General features: G+C 37.1%; 1 protein-coding gene across 2 annotated transcripts in view; it reads right to left on the reverse strand.

Annotated features, from left to right (window-relative positions):
* Tdrd12 (tudor domain containing 12) overlaps positions 1-23,200 on the reverse strand; it is a 67,536-nt gene extending 44,336 nt beyond the window's left edge. Inside the window, exons 1-9 of one of the 2 annotated variants that reach the window (XM_046448161.2) lie at positions 22,847-23,200; positions 19,807-19,943; positions 17,812-17,931; positions 13,648-13,703; positions 12,259-12,344; positions 6,439-6,628; positions 5,778-5,870; positions 4,018-4,115; positions 3,246-3,322 (exon numbers count right to left, since the gene is read on the reverse strand). In XM_046448161.2, coding sequence (XP_046304117.2) covers positions 3,246-3,322; positions 4,018-4,115; positions 5,778-5,870; positions 6,439-6,628; positions 12,259-12,344; positions 13,648-13,703; positions 17,812-17,931; positions 19,807-19,943; positions 22,847-23,032 — 1,043 coding nt within the window. In that variant the 5' untranslated portion in view covers positions 23,033-23,200. Of the gene's footprint in view, positions 1-3,245; positions 3,323-4,017; positions 4,116-5,777; positions 5,871-6,438; positions 6,629-11,260; positions 11,370-12,258; positions 12,345-13,647; positions 13,704-17,811; positions 17,932-19,806; positions 19,944-22,846 lie in introns of those variants that run through there. The other variant, XM_058580440.1, reaches the window with a different exon arrangement.
* Positions 23,201-24,214: the final 1,014 nt, after the last annotated feature.

The raw sequence follows: 24,214 nt of genomic DNA on the forward strand, positions 1-24,214 counted from the left end.
TGATATACCAAAGTGAATTTCTGTAAGAACTTATGATTTTCATACCTGTGGCTTAGACCCATACTAATTATAATCAGAAATTCTGGATAGAAAAAAGCAATGGAGGAAAAAAAACTGAAAGTAAACAGAATCATGAGGAGTTTCATGGGCTTTTTCCTTCCTCTGTTTCCTTCCTCAGACCTCAGGGTGGCCTGAGACATGAAACTGTATAGCAAATACAGACATCAAAAATTTGAGAGAAGGGCTGGGGACATGGCTCAGTAGTAGAGCACCTGGCTGCCTGCTTCAGGCCCTGGGCTCAATCCCTAGCACTGGAGGAAAAAAAAAATCTGAGAGAGGCTCCCTTTCCAAGCCAGAGAGAACTGGGATTGTTTTTCTTTTTTCCCTGTTTCTCTCCTATGTTTGCCCCAAGGCCAGCTCCACCTTAGAGCTAGCAGCACAGTCCCTACAACCTCAAAAGAAAACCTGTCCCTACATCCAGAAAAACTGGGAAACTAGACCCTATGGTCCAAACAATGTGTGGGGAAATCCACTGTTTTCCTCCATTATTTCTATTGCCATTTTGCTCCCAAAGTGGCCCAAGCACAGATTGCATAGCAGTTTCTCCAAGAGGAACTGTCTGTCTGGCCACAGAGACAGGAAAGGAGCACCTGGATCTGGTAAGCAGGAGAGAAATAGAGGGGGATCAATGAAAGGTCACCCTAACAGGAATCTCAAGGTCACCCTAGGTTAAACACCTGCAGAACAGCCCCAAAACAGCACACCAAAGGCTTGGAAATTGATAGACACTGCAGCCACCCTTGGCAAGTGAGACTAAACCTGAGTCATGAACCTAACCAAATCATTGCTGCCTGCTTAACACAAACAACAAGAATGCACTTTCTCCAGTGGGTTTTAACAGAACCAGAGTCTCATAGCATGTTATTCAAAATATCCATAATACAAACCAAAGTTATTCAACACATGAAGAACCAGGAAAATCAGATCAATTGTAAAGGAAAAAAAGAATCAATAGGTGCTAACCCCAAGATGGTTCAGAAGTGGGAATTATCAAAGATTTTAACACAGCTATCATAATATGGTGCATAAAAAAAGTTTAGCATTCTTGAGTGGAAAAACAGAAAGCAAAGAAAAATGAACTATAAAAAATTTAAAAATGAAAAATATACCAAATAAAACATTCACAGAATGAGTTCAACAATAGAAATGAGATGACAGAAGAGAAAGATTAGTAGAACTGCTAATTTGAAAAGTGGCAAGAAAGAAAGGTTGAAAAATGAAGCACTTCAGAGGCCTTTGGAACAATTATCAAAATTTTGATTTTTTTTTTTTTAAATCAGGGCCTCAAAAGGAAAAGAGAGAAAACTGTTGCAGAAAAAAAAAAAACTATAATGAAAGTGAATATTTCCTGCTACAGTTTGAATATTCTTGTCTCTTCCAAATTTCATGTTGAAACTCAGTGCCCATTGCAATTACACTGGGAGGTGACGCCTCTAGGGAGATGTGTAGGCCACAAGGGCTCTGCCCTCGATGGGTTAATGCCATAATGCCACTACAAAAAGTACTGGTGGGAGTGAGTTCTCTCTCTTTTGCTCTTCTGCCATGTGAGGAACAGTATTTCTCCCTGCCAGAAGACAGGCATTCAAGGTGCCATCTTGGAAGCTGAGATCAGGCACTTACCACAGTACAAAAGTGCCAGTGCCTTGATCTTGGATTTCCCAACCTCCAGAACTGTGAAAAACAAATGGCTATTCTTTATAAATTACTCAGTTTGTGGTACTTTGTTATAGTTACACAAAATGGACTAAATTTGATGAAAAATAGAAAATTACAAAGAACTATTATAAATCCCAAGCATAAGAAACATGAGAAAAAGAACACCAAAGCATATAACCATCAAATTGCTCAAACCAGTAATAATGAAAAATCTTAACAGCAGAAAAAACACTGCAAACAGAGGAACAACAACAAAAAAAGATGACAGCAGATTTTGCATCAGTGCAACACTACCTTTAAAAATACACAGAGAAAAACAGTGTCAAATACTGTCAACCTAGAATTCATTCTATACCTAGCCAAAAATAAATAAAAAATAAAGCAGCAGCAGCAGCTAAGGGCTAGGAATGCAGTTCAGTTGCAGAGTGCTCTGCTATTAATCTACAGTGTGCACTGATGCACACACACACAAATAATTTTTCAGACATAAAACCTGAAGAGTTCATCACCACCAGACCTGTAATTTAAAAAAATGTTAATAAAAGCCTTTTCAAGTAAAAAGAGTGGTATCAGATGGAAACATGGATCAACACAAAAACTGAAGAGCACCAATGTAACTACAGAGGCAAATATATGTTACTTTTCTTATTACTTAAACCTCTCTAAAAGAAAACTGTTTGAAGTGATAACATTGTAGCATTTATAACACTAATAAAACACACGAAAATCATAGCATAAAGTCTAAGTGGGGGGAAATGGAAGTATACTATTTTAAGCTTTTATACTGCACATAAAAAAGCATATGACATCATTTCTGTGATGTCATTAATGTCACTGGTGCATCTTGATGAGGATGGTGTTATAGTCAAAGAAGACTGCAAACCATTCTGCTTTCTATCAACTTGTAACCAACGAAGCACTGCTGCCATCTGGCCCACATTTGCTCCTCCTTCACATCACACCCACTCTGTGCCAACCTTCTCTGGACCTGCCTTACAAAACCACCTCTGTCCAACAAGGTAACAAGGGGATTCTAGAGTCAGTTTTCAGCGCTGTGCTACTAACCAATTGTCGCAAGATTTTTTTCTTTAAATTAATATGTTCAATAAAAATTTTCTGTGCCACGCTTTTTGGAAAGAATACTTTCATGTCATGAGAACACTGTACAATTTGGCCTCTGTGTCCATAGGTTCTTCATCTTGTGTTCAACCAACCACAGATTGAAAATATTTGGGAAAAAAACAAATTGAGTCTGTACTGAACATATACAGGCTTTTTCCCCCCTGGCATTAATACCTAAGCAATAAGTACAGCAACTATTTACATAGCATTTACATTGCATTAGGTATTATAAGTAATTTATAGATGATTTCAAGCATAAAGGAGGATGTGCATAAGTTATATGCAAATACTAATATATATACTAATTGTGGCATGTCAGATTTTGGTATCCTTGGAGGTCCTGGAATCAATCCCCCAAGAATATTAAGGGATGACTACATAAGACTATATATATTTTCAAATCATACCTTGCTGTTGGGATATCTGGATCAGCATATATGGTTATGCCTCTTTTCGTTGGCCAGCATGCTGAAGATTCCACACACTGTAAAACAAATTTCAGAAAAAATATGTATGCTTAACAAGATATATATTCTTTGGGGACAAAAATTTAAACACCACTCCAGTCAATTTCTTGCACACACAAGACACAGAGAGACAAAAAACTATAAAGTTTGATGATTATGCCATCACTATAATCACTAGATTAAAAGGCTCAGAACTGGGGTTGCAGCTCAGCAGTAGAGTGCTTGCCTAGCATGTGCGAGGCCCTGGGTTGGATCCTCAGCACCACATAAAAATACAATAATGGTATTGTGTCCAACTACAACTAAAAAATAAATATTAAAAAATTTTAAAAAATAAATAAAAGGTCCAAATGGCAGGTAGCTGGCATTTCAGATAATCAGTGTTTAAAATGCCCTGCAATTACTTTCACCTGTCTCGGTCAAAGGACTGGAAGGTAAGTTAGAATCCCAAATTTTCATACCCTTGTTCAAATGAGAAGAAGTACCCAATTTTAGAAATGGCATTAATTATCAAGGACAAGAGCTTGACAAGAAGGGAGGTGGATGGAGTTACCTTGTTTTTTCAAAATAAGTAAACATGCAAACTGTATTTTTTTCATGAATAAAACTATCATAGTCAATTTTTTAAAAAAGAAAACACATTTTGGTTTCCAATAGGATGTTATTAACATTACATGAAGTTTTCATTAAATGAGAATTTTTAAAATACAACCTTATTTACATCTTTTAAAGAGATGCACTGCTGCTTCTTTTCAGATTTCTTTTTAGGTGAGTCTCTCATAGAATCCCTATTATATTTTTCAGTTCTATCTGAAAAATAAAAACAGCAATACAAAGCTACCTTGAAAAATGCTGATAGGAAACAAATGGCATTATAAAATCTTAATACATGAAATTATTATGGAATAGGGGTTTATATTAAACTTTATTTAAGGGGATTAAATTTTAAAATTTTGTTTCAGCCTTTATTATTGTTTTCAAAGTTCTAAAAATTCCCACACCAGCTTATAAGACTAAAACACAATTTATTTTCCCAAGTTGGTCATTTTTATTTACCAAAGGTGGCCACAATTACTGTCCAACAATCTGGGATTACTGAAAGCAATAAATACTAGGTGAAACTGTGCAACGGCAAAACACAAGGATGCGAACACTTGGTACTTTTCCTGCTGTAAGGGAATTAGAAGGAACACCATGGAAAGATATATTCCCACGGTGACAGGACTGCTTTCAGCAGTAACTCTCATCTGAGGACCCTACAGGAGGCCACACATGTGAGAGCTGCCACACCAGGCACTGTGCCAAGGGCACTCCATACCTGCACAGCCAACCTGACCAACTCTGGGCAGGATGGGAGTGAGGCCTCCCCACACCCCAGAGGGAGATGGGGCACACACTCTTGATGGTTTCACAGCAGATCCCATTTACTTAAACATGCTATGCTGGATTATTTGACCTGGAAAGAAGTTGAGCCATAGGGAAAAACACTACAAAGAGGTATATGCAGGAGGATCCTGTTCCTGTAACCTATACATTTACATCTAGAGAACTGTGGAAAGACAGACTCTTAAAATTTTAATAAGTAGGTAGTGAAGTGGCAAGTTTTTACAATTTTGGTTATCTGTATTCTTCCATGATGAACAATATCACCCTTGTGAAAATAATATTAAATGTAGGGAACATCTTAGCTGATTAAAGCTTTGGTTCATTTTAACATACTATGGATGCATGTGAAATGTCACATCCACAGGTAAACACACACCCAGTGCAGGAGGGAAGTGGTAAGAAACGACCACAGGGGTGAACCAGCATCACAAGCTGACAGACTTCACCTTGTTGAACAATTCCAAATCATTAAACATTTCTGAGATATGGGATTAAAGACTGAGTATATCTCCCTCATAAGTACAACTTCCTTATTTTTCTGCATCCTACTGCTCAAAATAAAAGTCAATCATGAAAGTATGGTATACTCTGAGGACAAATAATATTTTTTCAGGGCTAGAAAATATCAGTCTTCCAGATGGACAAATGCCTACTGTTTCTTTTTTTATTTTCTGAGACAGTGTCTTGCTATGTTTCTCAGGCTGGCTTGGAGCTCCTAGGTTCAAGTGATCCTCTTGCCTCAGCCTCCCAAGTAGCTGAAACTATAGGTTTGAGCCACAGAGCCCAGCTCACAAGGGTCTGTGATGTTCTTTATGTTACAGTAAACTTTCTAAGTGTGGACTGCAGGTCAAGTAATCACTGTCAGCATCTATATCATAAATTGGTTCCATTAAATTATAAAAAAAAAGAGACCAGAGTCCTTCTAAACAACCCTTTTAATCTTCAGTTAAAGACTGGGGGTATAGCTCAGTGGTAGAACACTGGGAGGCCCCAAAGCTGGGTTTGAGTTGTTTAATCCTCAGTCCCCCCAAAAAAAAGGATATTATTTTATGTTGACTATGAAATATACCAAACTGGCGGACTCACCCAGTATTGTAGCAGTTGACCGTAGGTCACTGACAACACCCTTGCACCAGGTATGCTGGAGAGATTGTGCCAGAAAATCTAAATCATGTGACTCTGAAAGAATAAATTTCAAAATTAAGGCATGAAATAAAATGTAAAGTGCAGATTCCTTGTTCTACCACAACTGCTCTTGCTTTTGCTGTATGGTCATAGGACACCTAACAAGGAAGCAACAACATGTGAGGGTACTAATATCTGACAGCAGAGAGGAACATTTAAAAGCACTTCCACAGTTCACCACTAACTCTTCTCATATTTTACTGCTAAGGACCATTTTACAATTAATAATTCTTTTTAAAACTGTCTAAAACAATGAATATTCAAAACGTTATTTTAACTACAAATTTAATCTTTAAACTACAAATATCTGGACTTCTGAAAATGTGACTTATTAAGAAATTGAGAATGGTTTCTTCCTGGTTTCATAAAAACAAATTATAGCAGCTTTAGGACCACAAAATCTGTCACAGGCTTGTCCCAACATTAAATTTCAATTATTAAACACAGAGTCCAAGTCTCTGCCTACACACAGGGAAAAGTCTGTACTACAACTTATGGCAACACACTAAGACTATAAATAAAGCAACTTAAAAGAAATACATATAAATGTGAATGCACTCACTTTTCATTCCTTGAAAATCTTTTCCTTGCAATAGCATTGGCCAAAGAGTAAGGGCTGGATTGAGTTTACTGGAGAAAGAAGCTGACTTTATATCCAACCTTGGCTTCTCTAAAGCATCAAGGTTTTTCTTCTCTGTGGGAGATACATAGCAAGCGAAGTTCTTTGCAACCAGATCATCGTTCACACAAACCTATAAAATTAAAACATTTTATGGATAGTAAAACAAGTATAGTTAAGTGAATGTAAAGAAACTATTCCAGCCTTAATCCTAAATTTGGTTTCAGAAAAAAATGTTTTACAGAACATAATTTGATCTATTTGTATGATTTCTGCTCTGATAATGGTGAAGTAAATACTTCTTGCCAACCTTCCTGATGAGAATACAGCAAGAATCTGTATGGAATACAAAAACAGCATAAAGAAATAAAGAGCCAACACAACCTGGCCCAGCAAAAATCTGGTGGCATGACACTAACCATAAAAGGAAAATTGATAAAATTAGGTTTTACCAAAATGTAAAACTTCTACTCTTAAAGAATGATAAAGGACTGCAAATTGATGCAACCACTCTGGAAAGCAGTATGGAGATTCCTCAGAAAACTTGGAATGGAACCACCAAGTTATCTCTTAATCCAGTTATCTCACTCCTCCATATATACCCAAAGGACTTAAAATCAGCATACTACACAGCCACACCAATGTTTACAGCAGCACAATTCACAATAGGTAAGCTATGGAACCATGGAACCAATGTAGGTGCCTTTCAACAGATCAATAGATAAAGAAAATGTGGTATATAGACATAAAGGAATATTATTTGGGCCTTAAAAATAATGGCTTTATTATGACATTTGTCAGTAAACAGATGAAACTAGAGGCTATATGCTAAGTGAAATAAGCTAGAGGCTATTATGCTAAGTGAAATAGGCCAATCCCCCAAACACAAAAGTCAATTGTTTTCTCTGATATGTGGCTTCTAATACACAACACAGGGGAGAGGGGAAGAATAGAAGTTCAGTAGATTAGACAAAAAGGAATGAAGGGAAGGGAGAGGAGACAGTAATAGAAAAGACAGTGGAATAAATCTGACTTCTTTTGTACACATATAAATACACCACAGTGATTCTCCACACCATGGAGAACCAAAAGACTGGGCTGCTAATTAGAATAATATGTATTCCATGTTTGCATAAATATACTGTACTGTTATATATAACGAAAAAGAATGACAAAACAAAAATATTTTTAAACAGGTATCTGAATAGACAAACAGAACAAAGAGTTCTCAAAACTCCATGAAAAGAAAATAACCAAGTTAAAAAAACCAGGCAAAATATCTTAATAAATACTTCATCAAAAATGATGCATGGATTGCAAATAAGCATATGAAGCCAGGCATAGTGGAGTATATAATCCCAGTGACTTGTGAAGCTAATGCAGCAGAATCAAGAGTCATGGTCACAGAGACACTGCACTTACTAGAAGAAAAAGGCCCAAATCTCTATCATGTCAGCTTAGGAACCAAATTCCTCAACAAGACTCCGAAAGCACGAGAAGTAAAAAATCAAGAATCAATAAATGGGATTATATCAAAGTAAAAAACTTTTTCAGTACAAAGAAAACTATCAAGAACATGAAGAGAGAGCCTGAAGAATGGGAGAAAATCTTTGCCAACTCCAACTACACCTCAGATACAGCATTAATCTCCAGGATATATAAAAAACTCAAAAAACTTAACACCAAAAACACAAATAATCCAATCAATAAATGGGCAAAGGAACTGAACAGACACTTCACAGAAGAAGAAATATGAATGGTCAACATATGAAAAAATGTTCAACATCACTAGCAATTAGAGAAATGCAAATTAAAACTACATTGAGATTTCATCTCACTCTAGTCAGAATGGCAATTATCAAGAATACAAGTAACAACATATGCTGGCAAGGTTGTGGAGGGGGGAAGGTATATTCATACATTGCTGATGGGACTACAAATTGGTGCAACCACTCAGGAAAGCTGTATGGAGATTCCTCAGAAAACTTGGAATTGAACCACTATTTGACCCAGTTATCCCACTCCTCAGCATATATCCAAAGGACTTAAAATCAACTTACTATAGTGATTTGGCCACATCATTGTTCATAGCAGCGTAATTTCAATAGCTAAGCTGTGGAACTAACCTAGGTACCCTTATGTAGACAAATGGATAAAGAAAATGTGGTACATATACATAATGAAATATTATTCAGCCATAAAGAAGAATGAAATTATGGCATTTGCCAGTAAATGGATGGAGCTGGAGAATATCACACTAAGTGAAATAAGCCAATCCCAAAAATCAAAGGCCAATGTTCTCCCTGATGTACATACAGATGCTGACTCACAATGGGTGGGGTGGGGGGTGGAGAGGAGAGGTTCACTGTATTGGATACGGTAGAGGGGGGAATGAAAATGGGAAAGATGTAGAATGAATCGGACATAATTTTCCTATGTTCATATATGACTACACAACCAATGTAACTCCACATCATGTACAATCACAAAAATGGGAAGTTATACTCCATGTATGTAATGATATATCAAAATACATTCTACTGTCATGTATAACTAAAAAGAACAAATAAATTTTTTTTTTTAAAAAAAGAGTCAAGGTAAGCCTTAGCAACTAGCAAGACCCTATCACAAAATTTTAAAAACTAGGAGGGTTAGGGATATAGCTCAGTGGTAAAGACTGCCTGTGTTCACTTCCCAGTTCAAAAATATATATATAAGTAAGTAAATACATAAAATAGGCACATAAAAGCAACATCAGTCATTTGGCAAATGCTAATTTAAGCCACAATAATATACTATTAGAATAGCCACAGTATCAAGGAGGACATAAAGAAAGTGAAGTGTTATACACTGCTGATGGAATATAAAATGGTAAATGACTGTGGAAAACATCTATAATATTATATTCCCAAACTGGCCATAACTCACATGTCCATCAACAAGAGAATGGATGCACACACCATTGTTAGTTGTGTAAGAGAAGAGTTCTTGACCATAAAAGGAACAAACTATTGATACATCCACAACATGGATGTCTCTTAAAATAATTTTGCTCAATTAAAGAAGCTAGGCCAAAAAAGAACACCCTGGGACATATCCCTGTACTTTATCTAGAAAAGGACTGTTGGCCTTAACCGTTTTCTGGCCTCATGCACCACATGGACCTTCCTGCCGTCTGCACTTTATCATCTTGAAGTAAGAGCAAGTCATCATCATATACAACCTACATGATGAGAAAGAGAGACTTCTGAAAAGCAAGAGGAGAGCAAGTCAAAAGAGAATTTATTTTAGAAAAGATGATTTACAAAGACAGGTCCTAGAACCAACAATTTTTTTACCAACAATTTTACTATAATAATTTTACTATAAGCAATGAAAAGTCATAGGTAAAACCAACCAGAGTGTAAGAACCACAAATGCAATATAAACAGTTAAAAAAAAAAAAGAACCTTTTTACAAAAGAATAATACAATCACATTGAAGAGTGAGGGAAAGAAAAAAACTAACCCGAGCAACTGTGAAAACAATTGCTTGACTGTTCAAAGTAAGACAAGAGACAAATTTCCTTTTCACAAGCATGTGTGTGTTAGCAATTCTGAAACAGGATTGATCATGTAAGTATACTGTGGCTAACGAGAGCAGGTTTCTCACTGTTGGAATAAGATTAGGACAGACCCTGTGGCTGCAGGATTGAAACTACAGGGATCGGGGCTGTTGACACACGTACAGATGATAGACTTCAGAAAAATCTAGATCGTGTGAATGCATAAGTTAGTTATCTGAAGATATTTCATAACACTTTGTGCTGAGAGGATATACAATCAATGATACCCCAGGAACAGCAAGCACACCTAGTGCCCTTATCTTTAAATCTAACTATTGTTCATTAATAAAAGAAACCAGCACTTCTTGCCAAAGTGGTTGATTTGTGGAAAATGACAAAATAATCCTGGAGCATTCTGTGACAGGGGAAAGACAACAGTGTTCAAACAACGATGAGCATATTGAAAGGACACATGAACCACTTTGAATAAACTAGTAATGGCCAAAATCTGAGGTAATCTGAGCAAGACAATAATGACAGAAATGGTTATTATCCCTCAAACAAGTAACCAAAAATCCATACTAATATAAATTCAATGACTTAATAAATGGTGGAGGAAGGATGATTCTTTATATAATTCTAATTAAAAATGCAGAAGACAAAAATATTGTATAATATGCAGAAGACAAAAATATTGCCTATTTCAACAGGCAACCACCACAGTAATAACTTTTACAGGCAAGAAGCATTGATGAACATTTGCATAGTCTCAAAAAAACTCCCTATAAAATAATTATTAAGGGCTGGGGATGTGGCTCAAGCAGAAGCACCCTCGCCTGGCATGCGTGGGGCGCTGGGTTCAATCCTCAGCACCACATAAAAAAAAAAAAAATAAAGATGTTGTGTCCACCGAAAACTAAAAAATAAATATTTAAAAATTCTCTCTCTTTCTAAAAAAAATAATTATTATATCAAAAGAAAGAAAAACAGTAACACTATATGGGGAAGACCTGTACAACACTACATTACCACATGATTGACATGAACTAATCACAAGCAATTAGACATGTTAACAGTACAAACCCCACAATGATGCACTGAGACCTGCACAATATTGCTTCTGTGGCATTACTGCAAAAAACACTCAACTTCAACCTAATCATGAGAAAACATCAGGCAAAACCAACTTAAGTGACATTCTGGAAAACAACTGGCCAATACTTTTTAAGTATCAAGGTCACGAAAGGTGAGGAAAGACTGAGGAACTGTCCGACTAGAGGAGACTAAGAAGATATGACCACCAGATGCAACTCAGGTCCTGAATCAGCTCCTAGACCAGAAAAAGAAAATAAGTAGGAAAACTGGCAGTATTCAAATAATTTGAGAATTTGTTAAACAGTATTTTATCAATGTTAACTTTCTGGTTTTAATAACTATGATTCTACACAATCTTAACATGGTGTGAATGCATAATCTGCAGATATTTCATAAAAGGGAAATCTGGGCAAAGTATATACAATAATCACATTATTTTTGCATCTCTTCTGTGAGTGAAGTGTTTCATTCATATATATATATATATACACACACACACACACACACACACATTTAATCTCTAGGTGGAGCCTCAGTGTAACTCAGTGATACAGTGGGTGCTTCGCATGTGCAAGGCCCTGGGTTCAATCCCTAGCAACCCCAATCCCTGGGTAGGCTGCCCTCTGTTGGTTCCGGGCAACCCTAGATCTATGCCCTTCACCCACTTTCCCAAGGTGAACAGCTGCACATTGTGGTGCCCTTCAGAAAAGGCAGCCAGCCAAAAATGTAGCAGCAAATACTTAGGAAAGGGAGGGTGCAGGTCTCACAGGTCACATCCACTTTCTTTTCCTACATATGTATCTGAGTTCTTAACAATGAGCATCTATTACAATGAGAAAATCAGGGGAGGGGATAATGATCCTTAGGAATTATTTATAATAATCATATCCCTGAGATAACACATTTCATACTCATCATCACAGTAATAATTTCTTGTCCATTACTAAATGAGATATTGCTCTGATGAATTGCTCAAGTAATTTTTCAAAGTAATCAAAAAAGGAAACACAGTCCTATTTAACTTCTCATTTAAGCCAGACCTTGAAACATTCAGATAACTTCTATGCTGTGTGAATTACATTTTTCCTTGATAAAATATTTAAAAACACAAATCTTTCACTTACTTTTTCATTTTTTATTGTTACATAAAGGTAGACCTCAAAAGTATCTTCTTCCACAGCACATAATTTGGCTTCCACCTGGGTAGTTGCTAAACAGCATAAGTAAGAGCACAAATAAGCTGATGAGCAAAGTACACTTGATACGATCATGACTATTTCTTCTTAGGTGGTTAGTCACTGCTGACCAATAGCCAGCAGCTTCCTCAAGCAGGGTAGGTTCCTTGAGCACAAGGCGGCAGGGTGAGCGAGCCATGGAAAAGGCTCTCCTGACTGTAGAGTGAGCCACATATTCTCTGTCCACATCAACAGTGTCCCCCTGCCTCTTTATGAATACAAGTGAATACTTCTCCAGTAAGTACACTTCTCGGTCCTTCTCTCTCACTGACTCCCACATCCAAATTTCTAGTCATAAACTTTCCTCCAAGTACCTCTTCTCTCCTCCAAACACCCCATGAACTGAATTTCCTAGCTACTCTATCACAGTCTTGAGAACCCAACAGGAGCTCAATTTATGGGTACTTATCATGAACTGTGTTAAGTCCTTTATACACCTGGTTTCATTTGATTTTTATCACAACCTTTTTTTTTTTTTCCAATCATTTTTCAGGTAAGGACACCAGGTTCAGAGAAAATTAAGTAACTTGCCCAAGGCTACATACACAGAAGGGGATGGGCAGAATTCAACCCCAGGGGGTTTACATCTCCAAACCCATACTCTCTTAGCATCCCCCATAATGGGCTCACAAGAGCCCAAACCCCAAACCTAGTGACAACCACCCCAACCTCCTACTTCTCCCAGTTTCAAAGCATCTGACTTTCCCTTTTTTCAAACAAAGGGGCAGCACAGGAGAGCCAGGATCCAACTACATTCCAGGCAGCACCCTAGGCAGGTCATACCTACTAGTTCTTTAGAACAGCCCTAAGAGAGAGGCACAGACATGGACCCTAAAAGTCAGGACAGTTGCCATAAAAGAGGTTAATTTTACAACCACTCAAATAAAATAACACAGTAAAAAGTAAATACATTTTATATATCTTAAATTAGCAATAATGATTTTTACATAATAAATATCCTTTGCTCACTAAAAAAGGGTAGGTTTTTAATTGTTAGTTCAATAAAATTCACATAAATTTATTCTACAGCCCTGCAGTTTTTAAGTTTATTGTGTAGGGGGTTCATCTACAGAAACAGCCACTTTGTATTTCAGCTGTTAATTATTGGCATCAGCATCCACCCACAAAGTTTCAGGGGTACAGTCACTGTGACACTGATGTGAAAGAAGCTCCCATGTGCCAGCTAAGCAGGCACAGGTCAAAACCCCTCGTCAACGGAAGGGTAAGCCACCACGAGTGTCAGTTCAAAGGAGGGTACAGTGAATATGACTGTCTTACCTTTTAGAATGTTCTGAAAGTACTGGATTGCTGCACTATCCCACTTTTTGGCAGGGCTGGAAAAATAAACAGATAAAACTTCATTATAAAATATAACCCTACTATACTAATTTCATTTAGTAAACCATACACTAAATATTTCTGGCATTAAATATAAAGCATATTTGCTAGAGGGAGCAGGGAGATTGTCTCTGGCTCTGTTCTGCTCATGAAGACCCTACGAACATCCTGTAAAACCAAGGTCACCTTCACTACTGTAGAGACTCACATTAGTCAGGCCCTGCTGGGTTGTGCCCAATACCATGCTATTTTCTGTTGCAACACCATCATCCCCAGTTACCTGTGACAAATCTGTCTTCCCAGCCAGAATGCAAGCTCCCTGGGGAAGAGATCCAAAGTGTGCAATGTCCAGCACAGGCTGGCATAGAGAGCAATGTGACAGACATTGGCTAAACCAGCACTCCACAAGGTGGTTAGACAAAGCCAGTCACTATCATCTCAAGCTATTCCTCCCTTAGCCGTCTCTAGAACCCTCAAGCCCTCTCCCATTAGATGTCCATCAGCTCGCTCCTTCTAAATCTTTCTTCTGCTTTGGCAAGGAAAAAAAAAAAAAGCTGTAGGCAACAGAAAAAGCAGGAGAAACCAGTATTTGGTAGCAAGAACAAAACTAAAATAAAGTTTTAGGTTAGTCTGTATTATGCTTCTACTGTTCTTATCCATCAGAGATTCTACCACCATCCTCCAAGAGTTCTTTTAAAGGAAAAATAGGGTAATGTGTATAACACATGCAGCCCAGTACCTGTATACAACTGGTATTTTATGTATATATGTTTATATGTGTATATATGTGTGTGTGTGTATATATATATATACATATATATATATATATACACATATATATATATAATTTTTTTCCCTAAGAGGTTAAGCACATTACTTCAAAAGAATTACAAAGGATTTGTAAAAAGACATAGTACAGGGGGGCTGGAGTTGTGACTTGGGAGAGTAGAGTACAGGAAGATCTTCAAAGAGGCCAAAAGTATCCACAGAGAGGTAGTTTCCAAGTTGTTTTGTTTGTTTTGTTTTGCACTTGCCTCACACATGTGAAGCACTGGGTTTGGTCCTCAGTACCACATAAAAATATAAATAAAGTAGAAAAAAAAGACAGTGGTTCAAAACTCTTGCTACATACAAAAAAATTGACCTAAAAATTTAAAAAATATATAGCCAAGCATGGTGGCACACACCTGTAATCCCAGCTATTTAGTAGGCTGAGACAGGAGGATCTCAAGTTCAAGGCCAGCCTCAGCATCTCAGAGAGACACTGTTTTGAAATAAAACAAATTAAAAGGGCTATCTCCCTTGCATGAGGTCCTGGGTTCAATTCCCAGTACCACCAAAAAGAAAGAAAGAAAGAAATATATACACACATATGTGAAAATAGTAAATTCCTATAAGGCAAACAAATGCAAGAGAAAAATCAATCTAGCATATGAACAGGTACCTCAATCAGTGTCTATCTCTCACATACACAGAGAATAAACACATGAAGAAATATCCAACTTTGCAAGTCAGAAAAATTCAAATTAAAACAAAGTACCATTTTTACCTAACAAACACACAAAAATTTAAAAGCCTAGCAATACTCCAATACTGTATGGGGAAAACACCACTTTCTGTACCCCAATGGTGGTAAAAATTGCTAGGGTTTTTGGATAGAAAAATCTATCACAAATTATATAATACACACTAAGAAAAGCATTTTAGATAAAGTACAAATGAAAAATTATCACATCAAAGAATGGGATCAAACTCAGTAAGACGACTTATCTTAAGTCCTTCACCTATACTGGATGTATCTTCATGTTGAGTGGGGTCCATCTGAGAGTGGGGAAAGCCCCTGCAGACTACTGAGATTGGGAAAGAGATCATGCAGAGGGAGCAAGACAGGAAATGGGTGGGCTTCCTCTAATGAGGAGCTGGGCTGTAAAGGCGGGTACCCGATTCATGCTTAAGTGTCAGCAGCTAGCTGCTCTGAAACACGAACAACTGAGTAGGCAGTGAGTACTGCCACACCAGGGCCTTTACTCCCAGAGTCTACACAGCAAAGGGGCATGAGTGGCAATGCACGCTGGCTGGAGGGCAGACTTGTGGGAAGTAATGGTTTTCACAAAGACAAGCTGGCTTATTATCTCATCAGTGTGGATGCTGAGGCAGGCCACAAGAGTGATATATTCACCACCTCAAGTACAGGTGGTGGGGGTGGGAGAGGAAGATCTTCAAAGAGCTCAAAAGTATCTACAGAAAGGTAGCTTCCAAATTATTTTGTTTGTTTTGTTTTTGGTTTTGGTACCAGGGATTGAACCCAGGGGCACTCTACCACTGTGCTTCAACCCTTTTTATTTTTTATTATGAGACAAGGTCTCCTTAAATTGCTGAGGCCCTTGCTAAATTGCTAAGGCTGGCATGGAAATTGTGATCTTCCTGCCTCAGCACTGCAAGTTGCTGGGATTACAGGTATATACCACTACACCCAGCTATGGCTTTCAAGTTCAGAAAGTATAATCCATCATCACTGCCATGTGCAAGTGGAGTCAGAATAGGGCTGATTCCTATGGCTTTTCTTTCTATATGCCACAATTCTGAAGGGAAAGGATGGAATTGACCCCACTGGCTACAGACACAGAAATCAAGCCACTCAGAATAGCAATTATAAAAAATACAAAAAATAATAAATGCTGGCAAGAACGTGGAGAGAAAGGAACCCTTACACACTGTTGGTATAATGTAAATTAGTACAGTCACTATGGAAAACAGTATGAAAATTAAAAAAAAACCTAAAAAATAGAACTATCATATGATCTAGCTATACCATTCATGGGTAAACACCCCAAAGGAAATGATATCAGCATATAAAAAAATGCCTGCATACCCATGTTTACTTGAAGCAGTATTCACAATACCCAAGATATGGAATCTGCCTAAGTGCACAACAACATATGATTAAAAATATATGTGTTATATACCATTCAGTCATAAAGAAGAATAAAATCACATCATTTTCAGGAAAATGGACTGGATTGAAGGTTATCATAGTAAGTGAAATTGGCCAGACACAGAAAGATATGCATTGCATGTGGGTACACCAGTAGGTAAGAAAGACAGAGGGAAAGGCCAGAAAATGTAGGAGAGAAGAAGGGAGGGTGGACATGATTGAAGCACAACATAATGCATGGAAATGTCACAAAGAAACTATTAATTAGTACAACTGTTTTCACTGAATAATTATGATAATAATAAAATAACAGATCAAGTTTATACCTGACAAAATACTGCCCAATACAGGGTGCTTCTGTACAAACACTAGCACCATGAACAGATACTAGTAAAAAGGAACAAAGACAGGAGAGTGCGTGTGCACAGTCTCTATCTCTTGTCATCTACATATTTTATGGATGTGCCAAATCATATGGAAATAATGTAGCTAGCTATCAAGAGGAGAATGGTTAAGTACAAGTAAGATAATTACATCCACCCATGGAAAAAAATAATGGTAAAGAGCTCCAACATACATTCTTAAGTTAATCTTGCTAATTTTCATTGAAAAATTCATGAAGATGAGATGTGTATAAAAGCACTGACAGGGTTCTAGAAGTTCAGAGGTTTAATAGACCACAAGGCCTCATAGAAGGGAGGACACAGGGCTGGAGAGAAATGCAATAAATGTTAGTTTGTTTGTTTGAGACAGGGGCTATGTTGCCCAGGCTGGCCTTGAACTCCTGGGCTCAACTGATCTTTTTACCTTAGCTTTAGCCCCCCAACTACAGGTGTGCATCACCATGCCTGGTTAATATACTTTTCATGGTCCGTGATCTTGCTTTCTTTTTTCTTTATAGATACCTTATTACTTTTTACAAGTTAAAAAAAAAAAAAAAAACAATAAAAAGGGTGAGAAGCACAGGCCCTCTTCTAACTTCCCCTACCCCAACTTCTGCCCCAGGGGACTCTGCTGCACAGCCAGATTTGACAGTGACTCAGAAGCCAACTCTTGCAGAACAGAGATCTGTGAAATTTCTTAGCATTCCTACGGAGGAACAGATTTCAAATAAACACTTGATTTAAGACTTTTTTAATGATTCAAACTATTGAAGAAGCTGTACTTACACAATTTCAGCATTGTCTTCACAGAAGTCAATGTGTAATGTAACAGGTTTTGTGCAATACAGTCTGAATTTTTTTGCTCTATAGGGAAGCTGCATAAAAGATTCTACTGCAACCCGGATGCTTAAAAGTGAAGCAGAGATAGTTCCATTACAAATAAAAGTTGTACACAATATAGTCATTTAAAGTATACCCACATAATACATAATCAATATATTTAATGTAAAACAAAACACACAGAAAATATTGTTTCTAATATAACTACCTACAGCACTTGGATGTATTTAGCCAAGGGGCAAAAACTCTTTCCTGAGGAGTAAAAAAAAAAAAAAAGAATCTTACTCATTTTGTGTACAAAGCACAAATATACATACGGTACATAAATAGATGGTCAGCATATCTGTGGTATGAAAATTTCAAGGCAGGGGGGCAAAAAATTTAGGGGAAAAATGTCTTAATGAGGCTTTGGAGGTTGAGACATATTGGGTAATAATGAATAAACCTGTGAAGAAATTCTATTTAAGATTTTTAAATATCAACATCAGTATATGATAATTATATTAAAGTTTCTATAAACAGATGGATGTTTTAATAATTAGTATTTGCCAATTTTGCACAAAAGAACTAAAAGACTGAGATTTGATAAATAAGTTCAGCACCAGCTCAGTGATAGAGTGCTTGCCTAGTATGCATGAAGTCCCAGCCTAGCATGTGTGGGTTCAACACCCAGCACCACAAAAGGAAAAAAAAAGTTCAACATTTTTATTCTTATTAAGGCAAATGACAGTCCACTTTACCACATTATTTCAACATGAACTGTTTCTTCCCCAGATTCTCATTATGCCTGTATGTGTGTCACCTTTTGCCCCATAAAGGTTAGGAAAAGGTGATTGCTTTATTTCATCATATTGTTCTCCTGCCCAATCAAACTAAACTAAAACACCAAATACAAAAAGAAATCTTCCCAACAGTTAAACACAACAGTTATTTTTATAACAATTACGACTGTAAAGGTGCAGAATTGTAAGCTGGAAAGGTTATCTACTTTTTCCTAAGTATCTATAAATTCCCAATGTCTGGCAAGTCCTTGTGCCACAAATTTTTCTATTCAGGATACCCCTCTTATTACAACTAAAGTCTACTTGGTATTGCTCCTCCTTCAGTAGAAGAAAGTCCTCATATTTATTTATTGAATTAACAATCTCTTATCCTGGGAAGGAAACTGGAAAAGTTATCACAAAACGCTGAGACTGACTTGTTGCTAGCATTTTCTAATAAATTGTGACATGTGGCCCCCAAATCAGTGAAGGCTGCCTAGTTACCAGCTCATTACGAATTCTCTCCTCACCTTAAGCCATGGCCATGCTCTCACTTTAGTAAGTAGGACAATCAGGAATACACACTTGAGCACACACTCTGATCTCTGCAACCTGAGGCTGGGACAGCAACCTACCCTTCTGGAGAGATAAGAGTTCCTCTCCACCTCCTGCTACTGTCTTTCTTGCAGCCACTCTCCCCTAATGGACTTGCTCCATCACAGAGCAAATAGAGGGAAAGAACAGAGAATCACTGGCGAAGGATCTACAGGAGATGCAAAGAGAAGGGCCTGAACCTCTTTGCCCTTTCCAGGAAGGAAGGTGGAGAACAGACAGGCTGCCCTCAGTCTCATTTGACCACTGTTATTCCAGTCAATGAAAACAAGATTGGAACTTGCAAGTCTTCCACTTCACAAGTTAAAAAATTCTAGTTTCATCTTTCTCAAAAGATAACCTTTGTGGGCTGGGATTATGGCTCACCTAGCATGTTCGAGGCCCTGGGTTCAATCCTTAGCACCACATAAAAATAAATAAAATAAAGATATTGTGTCCAACTACAATTAAAAAACAAATATTAGAAAAAAAGATAACCTTTGTCACCTTACTTTAAAAATGGACATTCTTCTTTAAATTGACATCTGTCTCCTTAAAGAGTGTTAAGGCAAAATACATGCATACGTACTTTTTAGATTTTACTGGAATGTATTTGGCAAAATCCACAAGGAAACACTCTGCCAGGTAATGGTCTGCTGAAGATATGATTGACTTAATAACAGCCCTGCACCAGCACTTTAGTTCCTGACAATAAACCACACAAACCTACAAAAGAAAAGGAAGGTTTTAAGTTTGGTGTTAAAAATCTCTAGTCACATAAGAGAACCAAAAGGTCCTCTTGAAACTACCTCAGCGGCATTACCTTACAGAAGAGGAGAGATTCCAGAGGTTGGACCTGCCAAAGCTAAACCAGTTTTCTAGCAAAAGAACTTCAGGAAGAATGTGAGTCAACCAGATTCTGTTCCACTGCTTTTCTTACTACAATAGTCTCCTAATCCACAATTTCAGCACTCACTGGTTAACCAAAACCTGAAAATATTAATGGAAAATTCCAGAAATAAACAATTCATAAGTTTTAAGTTGTGCTCTACTCTGAGCAGTGTGATGAAATCTCACCATCTCCTTCCAACAATCGCAGAATGTCTACCATACTCATGCTGCATGTGCCACCTGCCCATTAATCACTCAGTAGTCGTTTTAGTAGTCATTTTAGCTGTCACAATATTGCAGGTACTTCCGTTCAAGTAACCCTTAATGGCCCCAAAGTGAAAACTATTAAAGTGTATTATTATAATTATTGTTTTATTTGTTATTATTAATCTTTTACTGTGACTAATCCATAAACTATCATAAGTATTAATGGATGGGAAAAAATACAGTGTATATAGAGAGGCATTCCCTTGGGGTCTTAGAACAACATATCCCTTGCAGGTAGGTAAGGGGGACTATTATGAATCATGCTGACTCCTTAACTAAGGAAAATTATTAGAAAGTAAAAATTTTAAAATGCATTGCTTTACCTTCCTATATCAGAAAGCTTACAAATGATTGTTAATATGCGTCAGACTGATATAAAATTGCAACCCCAGGGTCATCCTCTTCATTCCCTTGCATGGCTTTTCCTACCCTCTAAATTTGTTTACTACCTTTCATAAACGGATGTTGGATCCATGAAAATTTTATTTTTGTTTTGCTTACTGCCATATTTCCAGGACTCAGCATGGTGCTTGGCATATACTAAGTCTTCAAAAGCCTCTCTTAAGGGGAACCACTCCACTTAAGTGACAGTCCTTGGCATCCTGACTGAACCACAGGACCATCATACTCAACAGGTATTCCATGGCCAACCAAATTATATGCTGACCACAGGCTTATAAAGTCAGCCAGTAGCAAGAGCTGTGCCCAGTCAGGGAAGAAGTGGACCAGCGGAGATTCCTGACCTCTGGAACTGAAACTGGAAAGTATGGTACAGCCACACTGTAAGGGATAAGCGCCTAAGAACCTCACATAATTCAAAACTCAAATGATTCAAGATAAATTCTGACAAAGGATACAGGGTATTTATATTTAATGCTAAAATTCATGCAACTTGTAAGAATGGTTTGACTATTTAATAGTTCACATAACTAGTAAACTTTGAAACTGTGTTATACTAGGGCTACTGCTTGTCAAAAATTAAACAATTTAAGTATCAAGCTGAACAGTGATTATAATTGAAGAAAACATTTACAAGCCAGAAAAATAAAAATGAAAAGAAAAGGCACTTAAAAGTGAAAAGAAAAGGAACTAGGGATGTTGCTCAATGGTGGAACACTTGCCTAACATGCATGAGGCTCTGGATTAAATTCTTAGCACCACACACATACAAAATAGAAGAAAGAAAAACAAAATGAACCTCTGAACACCAATGGAAGAACATCATGCTGAAAATGCACTGGGGAAAGGATCAAGCAACTTTTTCTTTACAGTATAAAGTGTATTATTTCAGTCCTAATAAAGGAGGGAAGATTCCACACAGAATTCCAGCTCATGGATGCAGAGGGAATGAGAAATCACCATGTCCAAAGCATGAATAAAAGCTGATGCATGTCATGGTGGTCACTACAGAATGGAGAAACCACAGGCAGCATCCTAGGGAGGGATCAGGCTGTCACCACCTGAATCCACTGGCCAATCACAGTACCACCAAAAAGTGATATTACTTTCCAATTCAATACAACATGAACTTCACAGCACATTCTTAAGAGAAAAAAAGTGACCCTGTGTCTATCCAAAGCTTTGTATTTAACTCTACTTAACTATCAGTCCACCTCCAAAAGGAAGCCCTTGGGAGTCCAAAATGTAAAATATTTTTTAAAAGGACAAATGACCTGGTTTCATTCCTTCAATAAGGCAATGGTATAGAAAAATAATAAAATATATTATTAATGATTTTTGGGGAAAGAGATTAAAATGTTTTCTAATTTGTTCAAAAAGAGTTTATAAAATATTTTCCCTTGGGGCTGGGGATGTGGCTCAAGCGGTAGCGTGCTCACCTGGCATGCGCAGGGTGCTGGGTTCAATCCTCAGCACCACGTAAAAATTTAAAAAATAAAGATGTTGTGTCCACCGAGAACTAAAAAATAAATATTTAAAAAAAATTCTCTCTCTATAAAAAAAAAAAAAAATTCCCATCACATCACTAAGAGAATTCAAACTCTTCTCACGAATGCTGATTTGTCAAGACAATCACACAGTGGACAATGGGCAGTGACATTGCAAGAAGGCAAAAAAATGCCACAATGTGGAGTAAAAAAAATAAAGAAAGAAAGAAACACAAGCTGGGGCTAAAAGGGACATGTCAGTACTAGACTGAAAACTCCAAGCCCTCTGCTGAAGTGCCTACACCTGCAGTGGATTTAGATAATCTCTTCATTCCCAGACCCAGGAATATGGTCTTAATGCCTGGATTTAGATGTCATGCCATTTCCTATTGCTCCACATGAATCCTACACAACTACTGTCTTTGCATGGCTAGCCTCTATCTTGTGCTAAAAATCCTAAAGCCAGGCAATGATTATAAACAACTAACATTACTCCAAAAGATTTTATCACCTTAGGTGACAAAGTACTTTACATTTTGAGTAGTGTTTCAAGACATGGTGATTAAACCACATTTAGATACATACCTGCCCTTCTTCCAATATTAATGGCTTTATTTCTATATCTTGACACATGCTGTTATAAAAGTCATTCATGGCAGTATTTAGTTTTTGGTAGTCTACTTCATGATCTAAAAAGGGACTACATCCTTTTATAATAACCCAGAAGCAACCTGGATCTTCAATCTGTAAAATGGTTAAAAGACAATACATGATTTAAAAGTAGAACCATAAAATGATAAATCTTACAAACATGATAACTATTTCCAACATAAGTGATCTAACAAATTCTTAACAAGTACTTTTGTCTTAAATAGTCAGACCAAATGTAAATACCAAAGTGTGTAAGCAACAATATGTAATTAATTCTCAATTATGTGCTATGAAAAGCAGAAATGCCCTTTATCTCCATATTTTGAAAACATTTAATAATATATACAAGCAAGGGTCAGGCCAATATTTTTAACATTGTTTTTCTAAAGAAGAAGAAATAAATAAGAATATATGTATATTATACTAATATTAAAAAATAAAAGATGATAAATAAACCAAAATACATATAACTATTACCTATGGTGGAAGGAAGAATGAAATTAATGTCAAACCTGTTGGAATATATCTGGTTACATGTTATTATTATGAGAAACCAAGATTCTCATTATTAGACATAAGATGAAAATATTAAAAAGTTAAATTTGAGTTGAAAATAGAAGAATTCATGACTTTTCAAATGTATTTCCCAGCTCTGCCTAGTGAAAGGACCTAGAAGCAATGATGTCCCAAGATTTGGGGATCCTAAAAACTAACGAGCAGGAACACAGATGTTTGCAGTAGTATTATTTCTACTTTTTCCAAATATTTGAACAGTTTTATAATAAAAAATTGGCAAAAAGAACAGTGGTCATTCTGATTCAAGTAATGGCAGAACAATCCTTATGACATCTGCAGGTAACAATTATAAGCCCTGGAAAAAAACAAAACAATTTGAAGGCACTGAAGAGCTGCCAAAAGCAGCCAAAGCCTGGAAGAGATTTGGTTCCTGAAAGAAGGAAACCTCACTGTGTTAAACAGCTTTTCCCAGGTCCCCCCCACCCCGCCCCTCCAGCGCCCAACCCTCAGCCACGTGGTATGAAGACTCTTACACCTCAAGCAGAAAGGCACAATGTATGTTGTTTGGGGAATCAGAGAAAAGAGTTTTGGAGCTGCCAGAGCAGCTGAAAACTAAGGGGAGAAACAAGAAAAGGAGGGCCAAAGAGAGGGAGCTCTAAAGTCTGCATATAAAGCCCCTCACATCTTTGGCATATCCTCAACAGCTTAGGTGAGACTCCAAGGAGTCCAGAGAAGACCAACAGCTGGAAGACTGAAAGAAAAAGTTTTAGTTGATATTCAACAAAA

The sequence above is a fragment of the Marmota monax genome, unplaced genomic scaffold (genome assembly GCF_021218885.2).
Source record: "Marmota monax isolate L192 unplaced genomic scaffold, Marmota_monax_Labrador192_F-V1.1 WCK01_AAM20220418_F8-fsc00101, whole genome shotgun sequence".
NCBI classification, from domain to species: Eukaryota; Metazoa; Chordata; class Mammalia; order Rodentia; family Sciuridae; genus Marmota; species Marmota monax.